This window comes from Cnephaeus nilssonii, assembly GCF_951640355.1.
Source record: "Cnephaeus nilssonii genome assembly, chromosome: 22".
In the NCBI taxonomy this organism is placed as follows: domain Eukaryota; kingdom Metazoa; phylum Chordata; class Mammalia; order Chiroptera; family Vespertilionidae; genus Cnephaeus; species Cnephaeus nilssonii.
In genome coordinates this window covers 11,690,606-11,709,746 of record NC_137093.1, presented here as the reverse complement: position 1 = coordinate 11,709,746, position 19,141 = coordinate 11,690,606, and the positions used below count along the sequence as shown (strand labels likewise).

Below are 19,141 nucleotides of genomic sequence, written 5' to 3'. Positions count from 1 at the left end.
CTGCCTCCCGTGCCGGGCGGCCGAGGCGAGGAGCCGCCTCGCTGGGGCTTCGCGGTGGTGCATTTCATATTGGGGCTCTTTTCGGGGTTCGTAATTTGGCCGTGGGTAGGTAATTGGCTGGAGCAGGGCGGCAGGGCGCGGCAGCCAATCGGCGCGCGGCTTCTATCGGGCTTGAGTTATTAGACGCTGATCTCAAAACATCCTTCATCAGACACCAAGGAGAGGCCAACAGATGAGGGGAGCCATTTTTCTGCAATGGAATTAAATGGCCAAGTGGGTTTTTCCTTTGTTGCAAATGGGGAATGCTTTTCCTTTGACTCCACCATCCAGTTCAGGACGCCTCAGTGTTGTGTTTAACATTTGTCAACAGGCTAAAGGACTCACAATTGGAAGAATGAAGAAGACTTTTTAAAAAGATCTGGATTTTTCCTTATGACTTGGAATCCATCTTTGTCTTGTGTAACTAGGTCATAGCGCACACCATTAATGTCAGCAGTTAACAATTTTGAATTCCAAAAAAACTAAGTAAATGACATATTTAATTTTTTTTCCTCTTTTTTTTTCTTGGGTGGGTGGTGGTGGGGGGAGCTTGGAGCTGTCTTAATCTGTATTCTCTTAACTGAACAATAAATTTTTAAATATATATAGTTTCCTCTATTAAACACTTAAACCTGGCCATCTTATTAACTCCTCTCTTTTTTAACAAGGTAATGTTTTAAATGTAATAGTTTTAGGACTAGCGAAGTGGCAGCAACAAAATAACTGTAAGCAGTTGTTACTCTTTTTTAAGTTTTTAAAAACCTTTTACGTTGTAAGTACCCAATCCATTCTGTCCTTACGCAGTGCAGTTTTCATGTTAAATGTTGCTGAGATGTCCTTAATTTTCTGAACCTTCATCTGCATGTCTGTCTTTGTCGCTCTTGTCTAATATAAGCCAGTTAAGAATGCTTTTATAGACGATTTTGCTTTTATAAAGCTAAGGCTTGAGCTTGAAGCTTTTGGAAATGTTTACAGCAATAAATGCCAGTCAGCTTTCTTCCCAGTAACATGGACACTTTCTTTGAAAATCGATCTGTTTGGAGGAAAACAGCTCTGTTTTTTTCTGGTCTGGGTGGAGGGGTGGGTGAGAGAAAGGGAAGACCTCTCTTTGTGTGGAGACGAAAAGCCGTCACAGGAAACTAGATTAAAACTGGAAAACAAGTCCTGGCTGGTGCGAGCCAAACACCAACGTTAACTCGTGGGTATTTTCTATGGTGGTTGGGATGGCCGCGTGTCTCTTTGCCTTTTGTTTGATTTGATTGTGTGTTTTCGCCTTTTGTCTCTTAATGACGGTCACACCATTGCTATATCCAGAGCAGTAAACAGTCCTCAGCGAAGCCGCCTTTTGCCAACCCAACCCTGGAAAGTTTACAGACGTGGAAGGAGCAGAAAATGCCATGAGAGTGTAACTTACCAAAAGGTAACAACAACAAAAAAAGGCACCACCATTTCCCCAAATATTCCCAACTAAACAGTCTCCCACAAAGATTTTTTTTTTCCAATAACAATCTCCCAACCCTCCGCCCAGCTTGATTTCCAGACTCCATGGCACCGGGCTGAACGGGTAAGTTAAAAAAAAAAAAAAAAAAAAGTGCCTTTTGCCCCTTCGAGGAAATGTGTTTTTCGAGCAGGCCAAAGGCTGCAAATGTGTGGGAGCTGAGGGGAGAGGGTGTGTGGCGCTTTTTGTTTGACAGCCGGGTCCGGGAGGGGTTGGGGGCCGAGGAGGGCTCTTCGGACCCGGTGCCCCTCCTGCCCGGGAGGCGAGAGGAGGCTCCCCAGCGGCCTCGGGCATCCACGCAGCTGCCTGCGCTCGCCCCTCGTTTTTCTAGATCTGAGCCTTGGTGGGGAGAAGAAATTGAAGTGCTTTGGAGATGGGGGTCCTCAGAAGACGAGGAAACGTCCCCGCCAGGCCTAGGGACCCTTTTCCCTTTGGGCTGGGGGGGTCTGGCACCCCGAAGCCGGCTCTCGGGCTCCCGGGCGCGCCTGCGCTCCCTGAGCCACAAAGGACAAAGGGCCGGCGTCCATGTTGGCACCATGACGCAGCACCTCGCCGCCTGCAGCCCTGGCGCCGCCGCTTCTCCCGGCCGCGCTCGCCCCTCCCTCCCTCCCAACACGAGTTTTATTTTCAGGTTCTGAGCCGGGCCGGGCCGGGCGGCTCATGGCGGCCGCTCTGCTCTCCTCGTCCTTCCTCCCGTTGTCGTTGCGCGCCCGGGGCAGGTGGGGGGTCCTTCGGCAGGGCCGGACCCCGAGAGGCCGCAGGACACAGAGCCCCGGGCCGGGGGCTAGTCGCGGAGAACGTTTCGGGGGGGGGGCCCCCGGGCTTGGGGGCGTCGCGAGCTTGGGGCTTCGGCACTCGCCTCCGCGGGGCGAGGCGAGGCGCACAGACCGGCGCCATTTCGCGCGCCGCCCGCGGCTCGGGCGGTGGCGGCTGCTGCGCGCCAGGCGGGAGGAGGGGGGGAGGCGGCGCGGCCGGGGGGAGGGGAGGCCGGCGCACCGTCGCCCACGCTCCAGGCCTCCGCCTCGGTGGACGCCCCTGGCCGGGAGGCCTCGACGTCGAGCTCGGGCTGCGCAGCTGGCTCGAACCCCGCACCCGGGTCGGAGAGCCCCCGCGGGCACCAGGAGGCCCGGCTCCCCTCCCTCCCTCCCTCCCGCGCAGGAGCCAGTAGCAAAGGGCCACGGGGGCCGATCCGGGCCTCGAGGCCGCCCCCTGACCCCAGGTGGCACACCAGGGCCTCGGCGCCCAGGTCTGGCTCGCAAGCGCCCTTTGATAGTCGAGCCCAAGGCGCAGGGGGCCCCCTTTGGCGTGAGGCCCTCGTGGAAGCCACCGACGCTGGATCTGGTCGTGCAGGGCACGCCCTCCAACCCGGCGCTCTAGAAGCTGGGGGTGGGGTGGGGGGAGAGGCCTGGGAAAGCTGAGCTGGCTTTCCCCGGGGTGCCCCCCAGGCGGAGGGCTCCTGGGTAAACAGCTCTGGCCCTGGCTGGGGGAGGGGATGTGGACGGGGCGGGCCTTTGGAAATGCAGATGAGTCGCCTCCTGCTGCTTGTCGCCCGGGCTGAACCTGGTGACTCAGCCACACACTCCCCTCCCCCCACCCCACCCCCGGACACACACACCCTTAACCATTCCAGAGTAAGGCCGCCTTGGCAGCTAGGAAAGGGGGTGGGGGGGGGTGGGGGCACATTTGTAAGGATCCCCTGTCGCCCAGGAGATCCTGTCTGGTTTGTGGCCGTCAATTCCCTAACAAACCCTCCGGCTTCTCCCTCCCACCCCCCAGGCTCTTGGCCAGAGACGCGGTACCCCCAGAATGGACCGTCCTCCTCTGGACAGCAGGAGCAGGCCTAGTTGACTCTGACAATACTACTAAGGTAGGTGTGAGCCCTCTCCCAACCTGCGAGGGAGATTTGGGGGGTCTCTGGCCTGGAGCCCTGGGAGGGCGGACCCCTCAAACCGGCCGGGCCGGTTCCGCAGCCCCTCCCCCACACAGATGTGTAGGACTGTGTGTGTGAGATCGGCGGCCTGCTGGGCCCATCGGTCCCCGCCTGTCAAGCTTCTGTTGTCAGGAGTTTGGGGCTGGCGATTCTCTGCCGTATTTAGTAGCGCGGGAGAGGCGGCCGGGCCAGGGTTTCCCTGCGGGGTTTTGTGGTGGGGGGAGGGCCCTGGATGCCTCTGAAAGACTCCTCGGCTGCCAGGAAGCCCCGCCCTGCCCGGTCCCTTCCTTCCTGCCCCCAGTCGGGGCGAGTGGGGTGACTCTGAGCTGGCCTCTTCTCCTGCCTTGTCTGGCTGCCAGGGAGGTGAAGCACGGGACCTGAGGCCTGGACAGCTTCCTGTAAGAGATTTCTTGCCTCTTCTGCTTCCTGGGAATTCCCACGATCTCCTTTGCAGCCCCACACCCAAACCAGCCGTTTCTAGCGTCCCACGCGCCGGCTAGCTATTCACCTACTATTGCCCAGCGCGGGCAGCACAGTCTCAGGGCCCATCTGCAAAGTGGGGTGGGTGGGCGATTCTGAACTAGCTCACAGCCCAGTCCCACGGTGGAACTGACTCTGGGCCTGTCCTCGAGCTTCGGATTCAGTAGGTGGGGCCCCAAAACTTGCATTTCTAACAAGTCCCGGGCTGGTGCTGATTCCACCAGGTGGGAACACATTTGGAGAACTTTTGGGGCCAGGTACCACCTGGGGTGTTGTGAGAACTCGGTGCTTGGCATAGATAGAGTCGTTGGCCTTGTAACAATGGCACCTCTTCCTAATTCTCTCATCACAAGCTTTGTGCACGCCGTTTCCCACTTGCTTTGTCTCCGGGAAGCTCCACAGCTGGAGACGGTGTGGCCCTTGATCTGGGCCCCCTCCCCCATGTGGTCTCCAGAAGGTGATGACTTTGATGAACCATTTGGGCCCAGGTGCCTCGGATTGAGCTGCCCGCCCCTCCCCCGTTTGGCTCCCAGCTTGGCTTCTGTGTCAGATCAGCCCTGCCCGCTCTCACCCCACCCCTCAGTGAGAGGGCTAGCTAGTCCGAGGTCTGGGGGAGCCTGTAGAGCTTGACCTGAGGTTTTGTTGTGCACATCTCGGTGCTTAATCGAGGGAGGCTCTAAGGCAGGCAGCTGTGGGCTTGACTCTCCACGGAGCTGGTGACCTTGGGCGCGTCTCCTGTGTAAAATGATAACGATGCATGCCGAAAAGGGTGTTGGGAGGATTAAGTACGACTTAGGGGGCCGGCCTCGCTTTGAGGCTTCCCACTGGTCGGCCTCCATTCCGCTGTGGCTGGAGGGAGTGGAGGCTGGGCTGCCTTCCAGCTCCTCCCCCACCGGCCCACCCCGAGCACGTGGCTGAGCCTCCGGGCAAAGGGGAAGGCTCCTGTGGGAAGGCTGGGCGGCAGTGTCATTCTTCCTCCTGTGCAGTTTGAGTCAGGATGGTGGCCTGCCCCCCTGCTCCATGACCAGTCATGATTTGGGGGGGGGGGGGTGTCACAACCCCCCACTGGAGTATAAATTCCCCAAGGTCATGAGGTCACCACAGGCAGCCAGGACGGGGTTCCAGGTGTCTTGACTAACAGCCAGCGCCTGTGTCCATGGCACCCCCTTGCCCCAGCTGTCTGGGTTATTTTGGGCTCCCTCCTGTGCCAGCTGTCTGCTGGCATCACTGCTGGGAGCCGGGAGAGCAGTCTGGTGGAAAGTAATCCGTGCGGTGCACTTGGCTCTCCTTCTGGCTACCAGGCCTCTCCAGTCCCAGATAAGCCGGCCAGGTCCATCTTGTCCTCTGCTGGGGGCAGGGGTGCACCCCCCCCCCCCCGCACCTGCACCCGTCTCTCACCTGGCTTGAGGGGAGAGGGGAAAAGCTCTTTGTAAAAGTGGACGAACCTCTTCCCTCCCTCAGACCTCTGGTTTAAATTAAGTTCAGCTCCGTCACTGATGAGTCCACTCAACTCTCAATCCTCACCAGCGGTGCAGCCGCCTGAGGGCGGCCTGTGTCCCTGGGGATGGAGCCCCGGGGCTTTCGGGCCAGGGGTCTTCACCTGCTGTGGCCTCGGATTGTTAATAAAGGGTTTAAACCCTCCCCGTACGGCAGCAGCCTGGAGGGCCACAGCCAGTTCTTCCACTCCCGCCCTGGGACCAATTAGGGAGCAATTAGGTGCTAAACTGTGGTCTGGGTGTGATTCTTGGAAGGGAGAGGTGTCCCCATGACCTGGAAGGATCCTCTTCAGGATACCTTCTCCCTGCTGCCACTTCTCCTCCACCCCTGCTACATTTTTTGTGTTGCCCGCCCTCCCCACCCCCATTACCTCCTGGGGCAGGGCGGGGCGGGGCGGGGCGGGGCGGGCTGTCATTCCTCCTTGCCCAGAGGGCGGCCCCGCCCACCGGTCACCCAGGGGGCGATGGGCGGGGCCGATCCTGGCGTCCAGCCCTCGGGGCGGCCTGGAGAGGGCCACGCCGGCCGGGCGGAAGGGCGTGCCGCTGGCGACGGAGGCCGGGAGGCAGCCAGACCTGCCTTACTACCGGACGCCAGGGTCCTGCCTCTTCCGGCCCCGCTACTACGGAGAGCCCGGCGTGGACTATGACCTTTTGGACCCTCTGGGTGGAGACGGCTGCGTGGACTGTGGAGAGAGGCACCCCACCATCTCAAGGCCACCTGGGTCCACTGCTGTCTCCAGCTGGCCTGTGACCTTGGCAGGTCCCTGCTCCGCTGGGGTCAGGGGTCTCGCCGAGTGAACCAGGAGGAGGAAGTGGGCGGATAACCTTTTGAGCCGCTTCTGAGTCTCAGAAGGTTTGTGGGGGGAGCATTTGGTATGGCAGTGACTCCCCAGGGCACCCCGGGCCACCGCCCATCTCTGGGACCTCAGAGAATAGTCTAGTCTGTGAAGGCTCAGTGTCTTCAGCCTCACGTGGAGTGGATGGCCCCTCAGGTGTGCCGTGGCCCCTCGGGACGTGCTGAGGCACCAGGGAGGTAGGCCCCCTGGGCATGTCAGTAACCATCCTACCCTGGGCTGGCCAAGTGAGTTCACCCCATACGTGCCACCTGGCCAGCTCCCCTTGGATGGAGTCTGTGGCAAGGACCAGTTTAAAGTATCTCTCTTGTCTTCCCAAACCTCTTCAGGAATTCCTGGTGAATAAGAGAAGAATGACGTGGGTCCCCAGAACATCTCACAGGTAAGGAAGCAGGGCCCCCGGCTTGTGGGAGTACCCAGCTCCTCAGCTGGCCTGCCCTGGCCCTGCCACCTCTGAGGAAGCGCTGAGCAGCTGGCCTGGCTGCTGGATGTTTTTAGCTACAGATCCAGCCCCTACACCACACTGGAGCTGGGTCCAAATCAAACACGCTCCGCGCTGGCTAGGGCTGGGTTCTGCCAGCCTCTTGGCCAGGCAGGGGTGGGTGGGCGGGTGGGCTGGGACCAGTGTCAGCTGTTCTGCCTGGACCCAGACGGGGCTGGACAGACTAACTCTTCCTCTCCCCTTCCTCTCAGCCTTGTGTAAGTGGTGTGTTCTGTCATAAGTTAAAATTGCAGCCCCATTTCTCAGATGGAAAGTGGAAACTGAGGAGTGAGGATGTTGAGGATAGTCAGGAGCCCTCCCACAGGCCTGTGCAGTTAATCCAGTTTTCCGTGGCATAGTTTGCTAAGAGTGGGGTGACCTTTTAAAGTGAATGCTCCCCAGGCCCTCCCTACACGCTTAGGGTCCCTGCTTTAGGGTCCCTGCTGCAGCAGGCCTGAGATGAGAAGGTTGCAAAGATAAGTGGTCCTCCTTCCTTCGTTCATAACCCTCTTCCATCCTCCCCCTCCTCCTGTGGGCCTGGGGTCATTTCTGACATGTGTCTGGACCTGGTCTCTTCTCCTGCCAACCTCAGGCTGCCTCGCCAGCCAATCATAGCTCCTCTGAAGAGAGCTTGAGGGTCCAGCTTTGGCTGGGCCAGTTCAGGAGCCTTCTGTCCAGCGCCCCCTGCTTGAACCTGACAGCTAGGCCCTCTGTGGGCTAACCCTGGTTACCTTGACAACAGCGTCTGGCCTCCATCCTCACTCCCCAGCCACTGCCAGACCTGCTGGGGTTTTCCAGCCACCATGCATTTGCCCAGGCTGGGTACCCATCTGGCCTGCCCTCCCAACACTGCCAAGCTTAGTTCACGTACCAGCCAGCTCTCAACCTCCTCTGAGCTCCTTACAGGTGGGAACACAATCTCCTCTCAATAAACTTGTGTTGCAAAAAAAAGAATGAATGAGTTGCTGTAAATTTTTCTGAGGGTGCTTGACCCAACTGATGCCACCCAACAAGCTGAAACTGGGCTTTAACTTACCTCTTCCCAGCTCTGGCTCTTTTGGGGTTTCCACGGGCGGTCGCTGCTGCCCTCTGGTGGTCAGACCCTGCCTTGCATCCACTGAAAACGACCCTGTATTTATGCAATTGCCAGGTTGGCAATTTCCTGCCTGAAGTAAAGTTTACTTCATCTTTGCTCAGACCTTGAAAATTGGTAATCTTCAGGGTGGGGTAAGGGCAAGAAGATCCTGAGTCCTGCCAGCCCCTCTTGGAGGAATCTCCCAGAGGTCCTACCCCAGCTGGGAAGGCCCTGCTTGCTCACTTGGCCATGCCCCTAACCTGCCTGCCACTCAATTGCTCCAGGGGTCCCCTGTCACTCCTCCCAGTGGCCTGGCTTGTAAAAATAAAGCCCAGGGTCGCAGGGAGGGAAGGGATGGAGGACCGGTGATGGCAGCCACCCGCCCGACAGTACCTGCGCAGGGGGGGTGCTCAATAATAAATAGCCGTTTTGGCCAGGGGGTGGGAGGATTGGGAAGAATCCTCGGGATGAAAGACGCGTGGCTGCTGGCTGTAAAACAAATTTCTGGGTGGAGGTAGGGGTTATCAGTCTCCAATGATCCTGGCCTTCCTCGACAGTGTCCGGCTTGGCTAATGCCTCCAGCTCCTGCTAGAAAGAGGTTCCCGCCCACGTGATGAGGGCACCTGTCGCCCATGCTCAGGCGGTCGCCCGGCAGAGGGCGCCAGAAGTCTACTTTGCGCCCCTAGGGAGGTGGGGGGGGTAGGTAAGCGGAACCACTATTCCCCACCCCCACCCCGCGTCCACACCGGAGACCCAGACCGGGTGGGCAGACACAACTCCCGTGCCAGCACCTTCCCGGGCACCACCAACCTACCTCCTGTGGGGAAACAGTCTGAGGCGCACCTGCCCCAGGCCACACCGCGGGAGCGGGGCAAAGCCTGGGGGCTTCTCCCAAAGCTTGACACCCAGGCTCCGCAAACCAGGGTGCTGGCAACCCGTCAATCAAAGAGACCCGGTCCGAGCCGGCCAATCAAAGAGCCCCTGACAGAAGGCGGAGCCTGCCAATTGGGGGTGCCCCACGAGAAGCGGCGGAAACGATGGGCGCTGGACGGTGGGGGGCGCGCCGCGATGAGCTGGGGGGCGGGTAGGAGCTGCGCTGGCGGCCGAGCATCCCGCTTCTCGGTTCCCTGCGAAGGAAGGGTGAATGCCGCGGGCTGGTACCCTAGCCGGAAGGAAACTGAGGCTGGAGGGTCGGCCCGGGCGGCTGCCTGACGGAGGCGGTGCCGCCCCGGGGGCGGGGCTTACCCTGGCCCCGCCCCGCCCGCGAGCTCAGCCCCGGCGCTCAGCCCCGCGCTGCTGCCAGTACAGCCGGCTCCGGGCCATGGACGCCTCGGCGACCCCGGCCCCGACCGCCGCCCCGGGCCCGGGCAGGAAGGAGCTGAAGATCGTGATCGTGGGCGACGGCGGCTGCGGCAAGACCTCGCTGCTCATGGTGTACAGCCGAGGCTCCTTCCCCGAGGTGAGGCCGCGGAGGGTGGGGGGCTGGAGGCGCGTAGGATGGGGAAGGGGGGGGGCGCGAGGGTCCCCTGGGGGCGAGGGACGCCCTCAGCCTGCACCCGAGCCTGGGCCCCAGGTCCCTGGCGTCCTGCGCGCCGAGAGGCGGCTGCCACCCCGGGGCGCCCCCTCGGGAATTCCAGCGCCTAGCGGGGTGTGTGGGGTGGGGGTGGGGGGACGGAGCCGGATGGGGTGAAGGTGGGAGGTGGGGAGTCCAGCCGGACCCCGGGACCCCGCCGCGCTCGCTAAGGACCAGCCCTCCCCCTTCTCCGACAGCACTACGCCCCCTCCGTGTTCGAGAAGTACAGGGTCAGAGTCACGGTGGGCAACAAGGAGGTGACCCTGAACCTCTACGACACCGCCGGTGAGTGCGCCTGCGCGCCGAGGGTCCGGGTCGGCCCGAGGGTTCCCCGCCCGGGCATCCCCGCCGCATCCCCGGCCGCCAGCCTCCGCCAGGCCCTGACAGCCCGTCACTCCTGGAGGGTGCGGGCCAGGGGGCGGGGGGGGGGGGGTGGCCTGGTGGCATAGGGGACCCCAGTCGCCCCGTCTGGATGTAAAAGGAGGGTATTTGGGCGAGATGAGCTCCTGGCCACCACCCAGCACTGATGTATTGAGAGCCCACGGCTTCGTTCCTCTCCTGTCTCTAGAAAATCATGGGTGTTCCCTGCTGTGGTCTCCCAAGGCTCTGTGAGCTGCACGTTTGGGTGCCCTGGGGCTGGGCTGCATCTCGGGGTCCTGTGCTTCCACAATACTCTGGGCTACAGATGAGAGCCTGTGACTCCCAAGACCCTTGGCCGACAGCCCTGAGGCTCCAGGGTCCTGTGGACCCGCGTTTTGACTCCCACGCTTCGCTTCTGGGATTCCGCGGTCTCCGCTTTGGAGCCTTCTAGGATCCTGTGCCTTCCTGGTTCCCTGGGAGAAACCGGGCGCTGAGGAGAGAACCGAGCTCTAGGGAATGTCGGGATGAGGTTCTGTCACCTGCAGCTCCTCCTGGGTGTGTGCTGCCTGCCTCCCCATCCGAGGCCTGTTGCTGGGGGATGGGTGGGAGGAGCACAGCCAATGAGAGGACTTGAGTGGCACTGGTTGGGGAGGGGGGGCTGCCTGCCCTTAGGGAGTTTCCCTCTTTGCCTCTGGACTGAATACATTGGGGAGCAAAGGTCAGGATACCCAGCCTCTGTGAGTCAGTGTTTAGTGAGCTTCATGGAACCCTGTCATCAGGTGCCCCCTCCCCCAGGAAGCCTGGTGTGTGTGAGGTGACGTCTCCGGCTGGCCTTGGATGGAGCCAAAATCCGGACCCTGCCTCCCTTGCCAAGCTGCCAGTAGCATCTCTCATTCTACCTGGACCGTGGCAGGATAGGGCCGGCTGTCCCAGCCCCAGACCTCTCCTGGGTTCCTGACTTCCGGCACCCACCCCCCCACACCCCCTGCGGAGGCCTCTAAGGACCTCCCCGTCTTGTTGGATGAGGGCCCCGTGGGGCTGCCCCCAGAACAGGGATGTGCCTCCGCTGCTAAAGGCTTCAGAGGAATTCCCAAGGGTGTGGCCGCAAAGAGCCGTCAAGATCACACTGTGTTGGGGACACTTGGTTTCACACGTTTCCGTCTGGGACCCAGGGAGGGGCGGGTTCCTTAGCCCCACGTGTGGGTGGAGTGCTGGTGGGACAGGCAGAGTCCGGGGAGTGTGTGTCTCCTGCCTCTGCCCTCAGGGCGTCTCCTCTCTGCTTCCCCACGGCCTGCCCATCAGACCCAGCGCAGGGACCGCTGCAGGTCTTCCTGGCCTTGGCCAGAGAAGGATGCTCAAGGCACACGTCAGGGCAGGTTGTCGTGTGAAGGCTCGGGGAAGCTTCTAGTTGCTTTAAGAAGGGATTTGCTCTAAGAGCTCCTTCAGGAGCGATGGCGGAAGCGGCGCCCGAGTTCTCAGAATGGCTGGGCAGCCTGACCTTTGCCGCGAGCAGCACCGTGGCCCTGTCAGCCTCGCCCGCAGCCCGACACCCTCCGAGACAGGAAGCTGCGGCGAGGTCTGACGTTTCCTGGGCAGGGGAGGGGGAAGCGGGGGTGAGGTGGGAGGTTAAGACACCAACCAGAGACGGAGCTGTCTGGGCCGCAGGGTGGGGCTCAGGGCTGGGGTGTCACGAGATGGGGTGGGGGGGGGGTGCCCAGGAGGTGGGGAGCCGTGGCTTCCTTCGTAGCCTGAGATAGAACACGAGGAAAGGTGTGGGGCGGACCGGGAATCGGACAGAGGGCTGTCCAGGAGCCCGGAGCACGGAGGCGAGGGGAGCCGCAGCGGGGGGTCCTCAGACCCGTTTCTCGGCCGCGGGCTGGCACCGCCCGGGCCCCAGCTGCTCCGGTCTCTGGGGAGGACATGCAGGTGGCAGGCACCGGAGCACTAGTGAGAGTGGGTTCCTTTTCTGGCAGCTTCCCCTTCTCGTGCTGCCTGCAGCCACCCCCTGACCAACGCCCTGGCCAGAGCTGGGACCCACCTGCCCCGTGTATGTCCTCCAGCCGATCTGGGGACCACCATGGCCCGATGACTCCCTCCCCTCAGTCCAGCGCCACGCCCCAGAGACCCCTGCCCAGAAAGGTGACGGCCACAGCCAGACTCCCTGCCGCAAAGGAAGCACCCTCTCGTGAGGCGAGAGCCTCGCTTCCTCCCTGCCCCACAGACCTTTCCTCGCCTGAAACAACCGTCTCCTTCCGCACAAAACTCGGGGCTTTTTTTTTTTTTTTACATCTGAGGCCCATCTGCGGAGGCCGGAGTGGGACACCTGTACGCCCGTAGAAGGTGACTTGGCCCCTTTAAGCCTTGGCATTCCCCGGGGTAAATGGGGAGGGTGTTGTGGGTGGAGGGCCCCATAAAGCTTGTGGGTCTAAAGAGCCAGGGTTAGAACCCACTCCCCCCGCACCCACCCTCCCGACCCTGTTTCTATTTCAGGAGTAACCATAATAGCGGTTCCTCACCTTTGCCCAGCATTGTTCAGCCTACAAGTCCTTTACTTTCAATACCAGGGGCAGGGTTATCACCCCCTTTTCCAGATAAGGAAACTGAGGCCCAGAGAGGGAAGGTGCCAACATGGAACATGAGTCTGTGGGCAGCCTGGCCCTCCTGACTCATACGGGAGGTGTCAGGGACACTCTGCCCCGCCCAAGGAGACGTGAGGTCAACAGCACCCGGAAGTCTATCACCTGCAGAGTGGAGGCCCACTCTGAGTCCTGGGGAAAGCCGAGCCGGGTACAGTGAAGCCAGGAAGGCAGCCCGGAGGAGGAGCTGGGATCTGGGCTGGCTGCCCATCCCCTCCCAGAATCCCTCTCTTCTTGAGATTCCTGTGTTGGGAGCTTTCACCTCACCTGGTCAGGGCTGGAGTTTGTCGGGTGAGGCCAGCTCCCTATCCTTTGGGATGGAGTGCGCGGGAGGTGCCTGATAGTCCTCCCCATGGTCTTCTGCGTTTCAGTTTCTGCGTCTGTGAAATGGGGTAGCAACAGCCCTGTCTTTAGGATCATGGTGAGGCATGATGAGTCAATGCAGGTGAAGGGCTCTGGCATAGATGGCCATTTTGATTATTATTGTCAACAAGGCTCACTTGCTTCTCGCATATCCGTTTCACAGATGAGGAAACTGAGGTCCAGAGGTTAGTTCCCAGTTGGGAAGGCTGGAGAAGGCTTCCTGGGAGAATTGGTGCCTTTAGAGTGGCTTGGCAGGCACCTGACCTTGGGCTTGGGGACTAAGTTGGTGCTCCAGCTCCCAGGGAGCCTGTCTCTGACCTTGAAAAATGCCCCCTCAGCCACGTGGTCTCCTAACAGGAAGAACCCTCCCCGCCAGGCTCACTTCCCGGGGTGGCTGCTTAAATGAGCAGAGGCGATGAAAGTGCGGCGACCTGGCAAACGCCTAAAACCTCAGGGATCATCATTGCACTTCACTCACTCACTCGTCCGTTTGTTCATTCATTCAGCAAGGGACTGAGCTCGCCAGAGTAGCACAGGCAGAGATGGCTCCTGTCCTGGGGGGGGGGGGGGAAGGGGGGGAGACAAAACAAACAAAAACCCAGAAGAAAAGTAAAGCCACAGCTGGCCGTGGGGCCCACTGGGAAGGAGGCTGTTTCGGAGCAATTCTCATGGAAAAGGGGACCCTTCTGCAGAGACGTGACGGAAAGGAGGGGCCGAGCCATGCTGCTCCCTGGGGAAGAGCCTCTAGGGGAGGTGACAATGAGGGCAGCGTCTTGGGGGGAGCCAGCTTGGCCTGACTTCCTCCCCCAACCCAGGGCGTCTGACTTCTGCCCTCATCAACTGCTGGAACCATCACGGCCATACTTGGCAAACCTTCCGGCACACCTCAGCCCTGGTCTCCACAGCGTGACAAGAGGTGAACAGCTTCAACCAGCCAACACTGACCGGACACCTACCAGGCACCAGGAATTAATATTTAAGGACGGACGTGGGCCCTGCCCTCAGGGGGCCTCCGGTCCACAGGGAGACGGGCAGTACACAGTACACACACGAGGAGAGGTTGTGGACACACAGGGCGGGTGGACTTGGCACCAGGCAAGATGAAGAGAGACGTGGGCACAGCAGGCCCCGTTTTACAACTTGGCCATCCCAGCCAGGTGTCTGGAAGGGAAGGAGAGTGCGTGCTACACCACAATTATGAACCGTCGTGTGCGTCGTAGAGGCCCAGGACCTACGTGTGCACAGAAGCAAGAAAGCGTGTCGCTGCGTTTTTGCAGAAGGAACACTGGACTTAGAATTTAAGGAGCCGGGGCGGAGTCCTGGCTCGGTCCTGATGTGGTGACCAGGGGTAGGTTACTTCACTTCCCTGAAACTCAGCTGCTTTCTGTATCAGTGGGAATCTTCCTAAGTCCCCTGACTAGCTCGCCAGATGGTTGCTTTCAGGGTGTCTTTAATCATTTACAGGCAGAAGCACCCTGAAAGTACATAAGGTATAGGGGGCGGGGGGTGGTATTACGTGGAAGTAGAGAGAAGGCAAAAGGAAATAATGTGGACCGTCAGTCCGAACGCTAGAAAGAAGATGGGGAGAAAACGAGGGAAAAGCATTCCAGGCACGGGGAACAGCAAGCGCAGAGGCTCTGAGGCCCGAGAGCTCGGTGGGTTTCAGAGGAGGCCACCTTGGCTGGACCTCAGTGAGTGAGGGGTGTGGAGGAGGGAGATGGTCAGGGCTAGTGGGCCCAGGTCATTGGACCACAGGAGATGTTTGGGTTTTATTAAAGGGCCATAGGGAGCCGCTGAAGGTGTTTCAGTTGGGAGAAGGCAGGTCTTTGTGTTTTAAGATCCACCCAGCGGCTGCGTGGAGCATGGGATTCATTGAGGGGCAGCAGGGGAGCAGGGGAGGTGGCCGGGATGAGGACGGTGCCGTGCTGTGCAGTAGAACGTTCTGTGGTGATGGAAACGTTCTGTACCTACGCTGTCTGTTACAGAAGCCACTGGCCCCGAGCGGCAATTCATCACTTGAAATGTAGCTAGCGTAATGGAGGACCTGCATTTTTCATGTTAATTTAAATAGCCACCTGGGGCTAGAGGCTACCCTATCGGACAGCAGAGGTCTAGTCAGACATGCACAAAGGTTAGGAGTGGGGACAGTTTGGGACAGAAAGGGGCAGGCATGGGCTGGATAGCACGCTGGGCCAGTTCTCCATCGTCTTCCGCAGATTTATCCAGCTTTGTGGCGGTGAGCATAGGGGGTCTGCGTGCGCTGGGTCCTGCCTACCCCTCGCCCCTGCTCCAGTGTTGGGGGATTTCGGCTGAGTGACAGCACGGACAGTCCTCCTGGCCCAGCCGTCGTCCTAACTGTGGCAGCCATTCCCTGCACAGCGGAGCGAGTCGGTGGGAAGGGGGTGGCTGTGCCCTGTCATCAGTAGGAGGCCAGAAGCAGGACGTGGCCTGTGCTCAGTGGAGAGGCCTTTGGCAGGAAGGGAGATGGGGTCACCCGCCGGCTGGAGGGAGGGGCTGGCGGGGGACTCCCCGGGCCAGGCCTCCGTGTCCTGGTCCATGGAAGGAAGTCACCTTGCCTCTCTGCAGAGGTGGCTGGGGGGCTGCCAATGAGCCCTCACTGCGGGAGTTTTCCCAAGATGCCGGTGTGACCGCTGCGTGCAGGACGCACGGGCACACCTGCCTCTGGACTAGGGAGAGATACCGGAGGACATTTGGTAAAAGGGAGCATGGCAGTGGGTCGGCTGGGGCACAGCTTCACCGCCGCTTTCCCAAGTTTGGTAGACGCTGTGGCCGGTGAGCGCGCCCCGTTCTTGGAGTGTCCTCAGAAAATCCACAGAAGGAACTACTCCCGGGCAGGAGCCCCGTGTGCACGCCTGCCCCCAACGGGGGTCAAGGTGTTTCCATGGAGATAACGCAGTGGGGCCAAATGTAAACAGTGCATCTGAGTAAGGGCCTTCTTGCGCCGTTTTTTGCAATTTTTCTGTAAGTTTTAAATATAAATTAAAAGAAGAAAATCCAAACCCGCCCAACTGGCGTGGTTGACCAGGTCACAGTTCAATTCCGGTCAGGGCACATGCCCAGGTTGCCGGCTCGATCCCCAGTGTGGGGTGTGCAGGAGGCAGCCAATCAGTGACTCTCATCATTGATGTTTCTCTCTCCCTCTCCCTTCCTATTAAATAAATAAAAATATGTTAAAACAAACAAACAAAAAAACCCACCGCTGCTCCAGCTCAGCCTTGGGGTGAGTCTGATGTGCCCGGCGGGTGTGTGTGTGTGTGTGTGCGCGCAGGTGAGAAGCTTGCTGTTATCTCCAGCCGTCCCCCCCTCTTCCTAGCGGTGGCCAGAATGGCAGGATGAATTTCACCTGAGGCCACGCACCTCCGGGCTTGTGGGGGGCACCCACCTCTAACTTTATTTTCAGGGAGGGTGATGTGACTTCAGCCTGAGCACAGGGCAGGGGGGTAAGGGGGTTGGGGGTTGGGGTGACTGTCTCCAGAGGAATTGCTCGCACTTACCTCGATCAGGCCCAGCTCTGGGCACTGCTGGGTTTGCTCTCAGGTCATCCCTCTGCCGTCCAGGACAGCGGGCGGCCACCTGTTCCACAGAACAAAACGGAAGCCCAAGCAGGTGTCACTTGTCCGGCAGACCCCCAGACCCCTGGCCCTTCTGGGCCCAGACCGGGGACTCAGGTGGACAAGGAGGGGGCGCCTCCCTGACCCCCACCTGCTCTCCCTGCTCTGCGGTTGGTTTCAGGGCAGGAAGACTACGACCGGCTGCGGCCCCTCTCCTACCAGAACACCCACCTGGTGCTCATCTGCTATGATGTCATGAACCCCACCAGCTATGACAACGTCCTCATCAAGGTGAGGCCTGCCTCCCGGGGTGGGGGGCCTCGGACCCGGCCCCAGCCCCAGCCCTGATGCCCAGCCTCTCCCCCGCAGTGGTTCCCCGAGGTCACGCATTTCTGCCGTGGGACCCCCATGGTGCTCATTGGCTGCAAGACGGACCTGAGGAAGGACAAGGAGCAGCTGCGGAAGCTGCGGGCGGCCCAGCTGGAGCCCATCACCTACACGCAGGTGAGCGCGGGCCCCTCCCCCACTTCCCCACCAGGAGCCCAGGCCCCGGCACAGCCGTGGCCAAAGAGACGCCCAGGCCTTTGGCCTCGGCAGCAGGATGCCTCAGTGGCCTTTTGCACAGTGGAAGCAAACAGGATTCTAAGAACAATAGCTGTAAAATATTGATAGCCCACATATCCGAGCACTTTATTTAATCCTATAACCCTGAGGCAGATACTGTTAGTGTTCCCCATTTTATGGGGGAGATAAATTGAGACCCAGAGAGGTTAAGCAGCTTGCCCAGGGTCACACAGCTAACCTGAAGTGAGGCTAGGATGCCGTCCCAGTCACTATGGCCCCAGAATCTGGGCCCTTAGCCATCATCCTGTCCCGTCTACCGAGGGCACCCTAGGGGCGGGCCCTTGTTCCAAAGCAGCCTTCCCCTAACTCGTGAGAGGCCCGTGGCTCCTGAGGCATGGGAGGAGGAAGGGAACATGAAGCAAATCTAATGAGGTTTAATAAAAGGGAACAAGCGTGAATAAAAGTACATGTTTTAGAAGTTGGTATTTTTTATTCTGATGACAAGCTCCGTTGCCTAAATGGTGCTTTCCAGAAGGGAGAGAGGTCTAGGGAGGAAGCCCACCTCTCCTCACAGGCCTGGCAGACAACAGACAAGCCCGTTCTCAGGACTCACCCCCAGTTTCTGCCTGAGTTGGGAATGAGGGTGGGAGGGAGCAAGAGGGGCCCCACACCAAGGCCCCGCAGCCCCCAAAGCCAGCCCCAAGCCCGCCAGGGGGTGTCAGGAGGCGCCCCATGCTCCAGGCCCCGCATCTAATGCTGTTCCTCCTCCCCCAGGGCCTGAACACCTGCCAGCAAATACAAGCCGCCCTCTACCTGGAATGTTCCGCCAAGTTTCGGGAGAACGTGGAGGACGTCTTCCAAGAGGCCGCCAAGGTGGCCCTCAGCGCCCAGAAGAAGGCGCAGCGGCAGAAAGAGCCCCGGTGGTGCCTGCTGCTCTGACCCCCGGGCAGGCCCTCGGCCCTCAGAACAGGACTGGCAGGGCCCGGCCCTGTCTACTCCCCGGGATCCTGCCCACCCCGGCTCACGAAGGGCACTTGGAGTTGTGTCTGGAGCCTGTGGCAAGACTCTGTGGATGGCCTAGAACTCTCTCCTTTCCCAGCTGGGACTCTGACCCGGAACTCTGGCGCTGCGGCCTGCGTGGTGGTGGGCGAGGGTGCTGGACTGGGTCTCTGTGCTCTGGAACTGGCATTTGTCCCAGGACTCCGGCGTGCCCTCTTCGCACTCTCCCCCCAGCCACATGTGTCCCCCTTCAAACACCCAGTAGGTCCTCAAAGCCTGTGCTTGAAACAACCAGCTCCACTGGTCTGTGGGCAGCTGTGGGTCTGGCAGTGCCTCGCGGCCCTGGGCTGGGGAGATAGGCAGGGCTGCATCCTCCCGCCTGCTTCCTTCCCCCGGAGCGCCGCCAGGATGGGACCAGGCCTATCAGGAGAACGCAGCCCCGGACACGGACACGGGAATTGCATCGCCCCCACCCACCCCACACAGAGGACTTCAGCAGCAGCCTTTGGCCTGGCCGACATCTTCCCAGATCTGGGTGCACATGACCAGGGGGAGAAGAGACTCAGAAAGCAGAGCAAACACCGTGGACCACCCATCCGGCCCCTGCTCGGGGTCTCCTCACCCACAACCCCCACGGCCGGAAACTCGAGATGAAGTGACAGCAGCTCCTGATCGTGGGCAGGCCAGTGCTGAGACTGAGTCCCTGTCTGCAGAAGGACAGCCCGGCCCACGTGGAGTCGTCTAGCCCCCCCGCCCCTCACAGCCACCACGGCTGCCGGGATATGTTCCAGAGCCGAGACCACCCCGGCCTCCTTCAAGATCGGACTTGACTGACCGACCCCCCAACCGCAGATTTACGGAACTTCCTTCTGGAAGGTCTGGGTTCAGGGACCCAGGAATTTTTTTAAAAGCGCCCCAGGGGATTCCAGTACCCCAGAGACTGACAGCTGCTTGATCCTGAGCTCACTCTGGAGTCAGCGCTACCGAAGGTGGGGTGATGGCTTCAGGTGGCTCCTGCTCCCCAGGTATCACCTGCCCCCCTGCCCTGTGCCCAGTGCTGTGGCCACTAAGCCTGAGCTTCTCTGAAGTCACCTGCTAGGGAAAGACCTCTAAGCCCACCGCACCCCACCTAGGTTCCCTGAGGCCCCGCCATGGGGACCCACCAGAGCCTTCAGACCAAGGACCTCTGGTTCCAGCAGAGTCCGGGGCCTTGTAGACAAA

The 19,141-nt window shown here is 60.3% G+C and overlaps 1 protein-coding gene and 1 long non-coding RNA gene across 2 annotated transcripts; both read left to right on the top strand.

Moving 5' to 3' along the window:
* Nucleotides 1–139: 139 nt before the first annotated feature.
* Nucleotides 140–8,375, top strand: LOC307093929. Its single transcript, XR_013813016.1, has 3 exons — nucleotides 140–525; nucleotides 1,354–1,459; nucleotides 3,314–8,375. It is a non-coding gene; the product is annotated as an uncharacterized lncRNA (long non-coding RNA).
* A 35-nt stretch (nucleotides 8,376–8,410) lies between these two features.
* RHOF (ras homolog family member F, filopodia associated) lies at nucleotides 8,411–19,054 on the top strand. Its single transcript, XM_079762272.1, has 5 exons — nucleotides 8,411–9,312; nucleotides 9,624–9,711; nucleotides 16,539–16,648; nucleotides 16,727–16,861; nucleotides 17,696–19,054. The coding sequence occupies exons 1-5, from the start codon at nucleotides 8,998–9,000 to the stop codon at nucleotides 17,858–17,860; spliced, it is 813 nt and encodes a 270-aa protein (XP_079618398.1). The 5' UTR covers nucleotides 8,411–8,997; the 3' UTR covers nucleotides 17,861–19,054.
* Nucleotides 19,055–19,141: the final 87 nt, after the last annotated feature.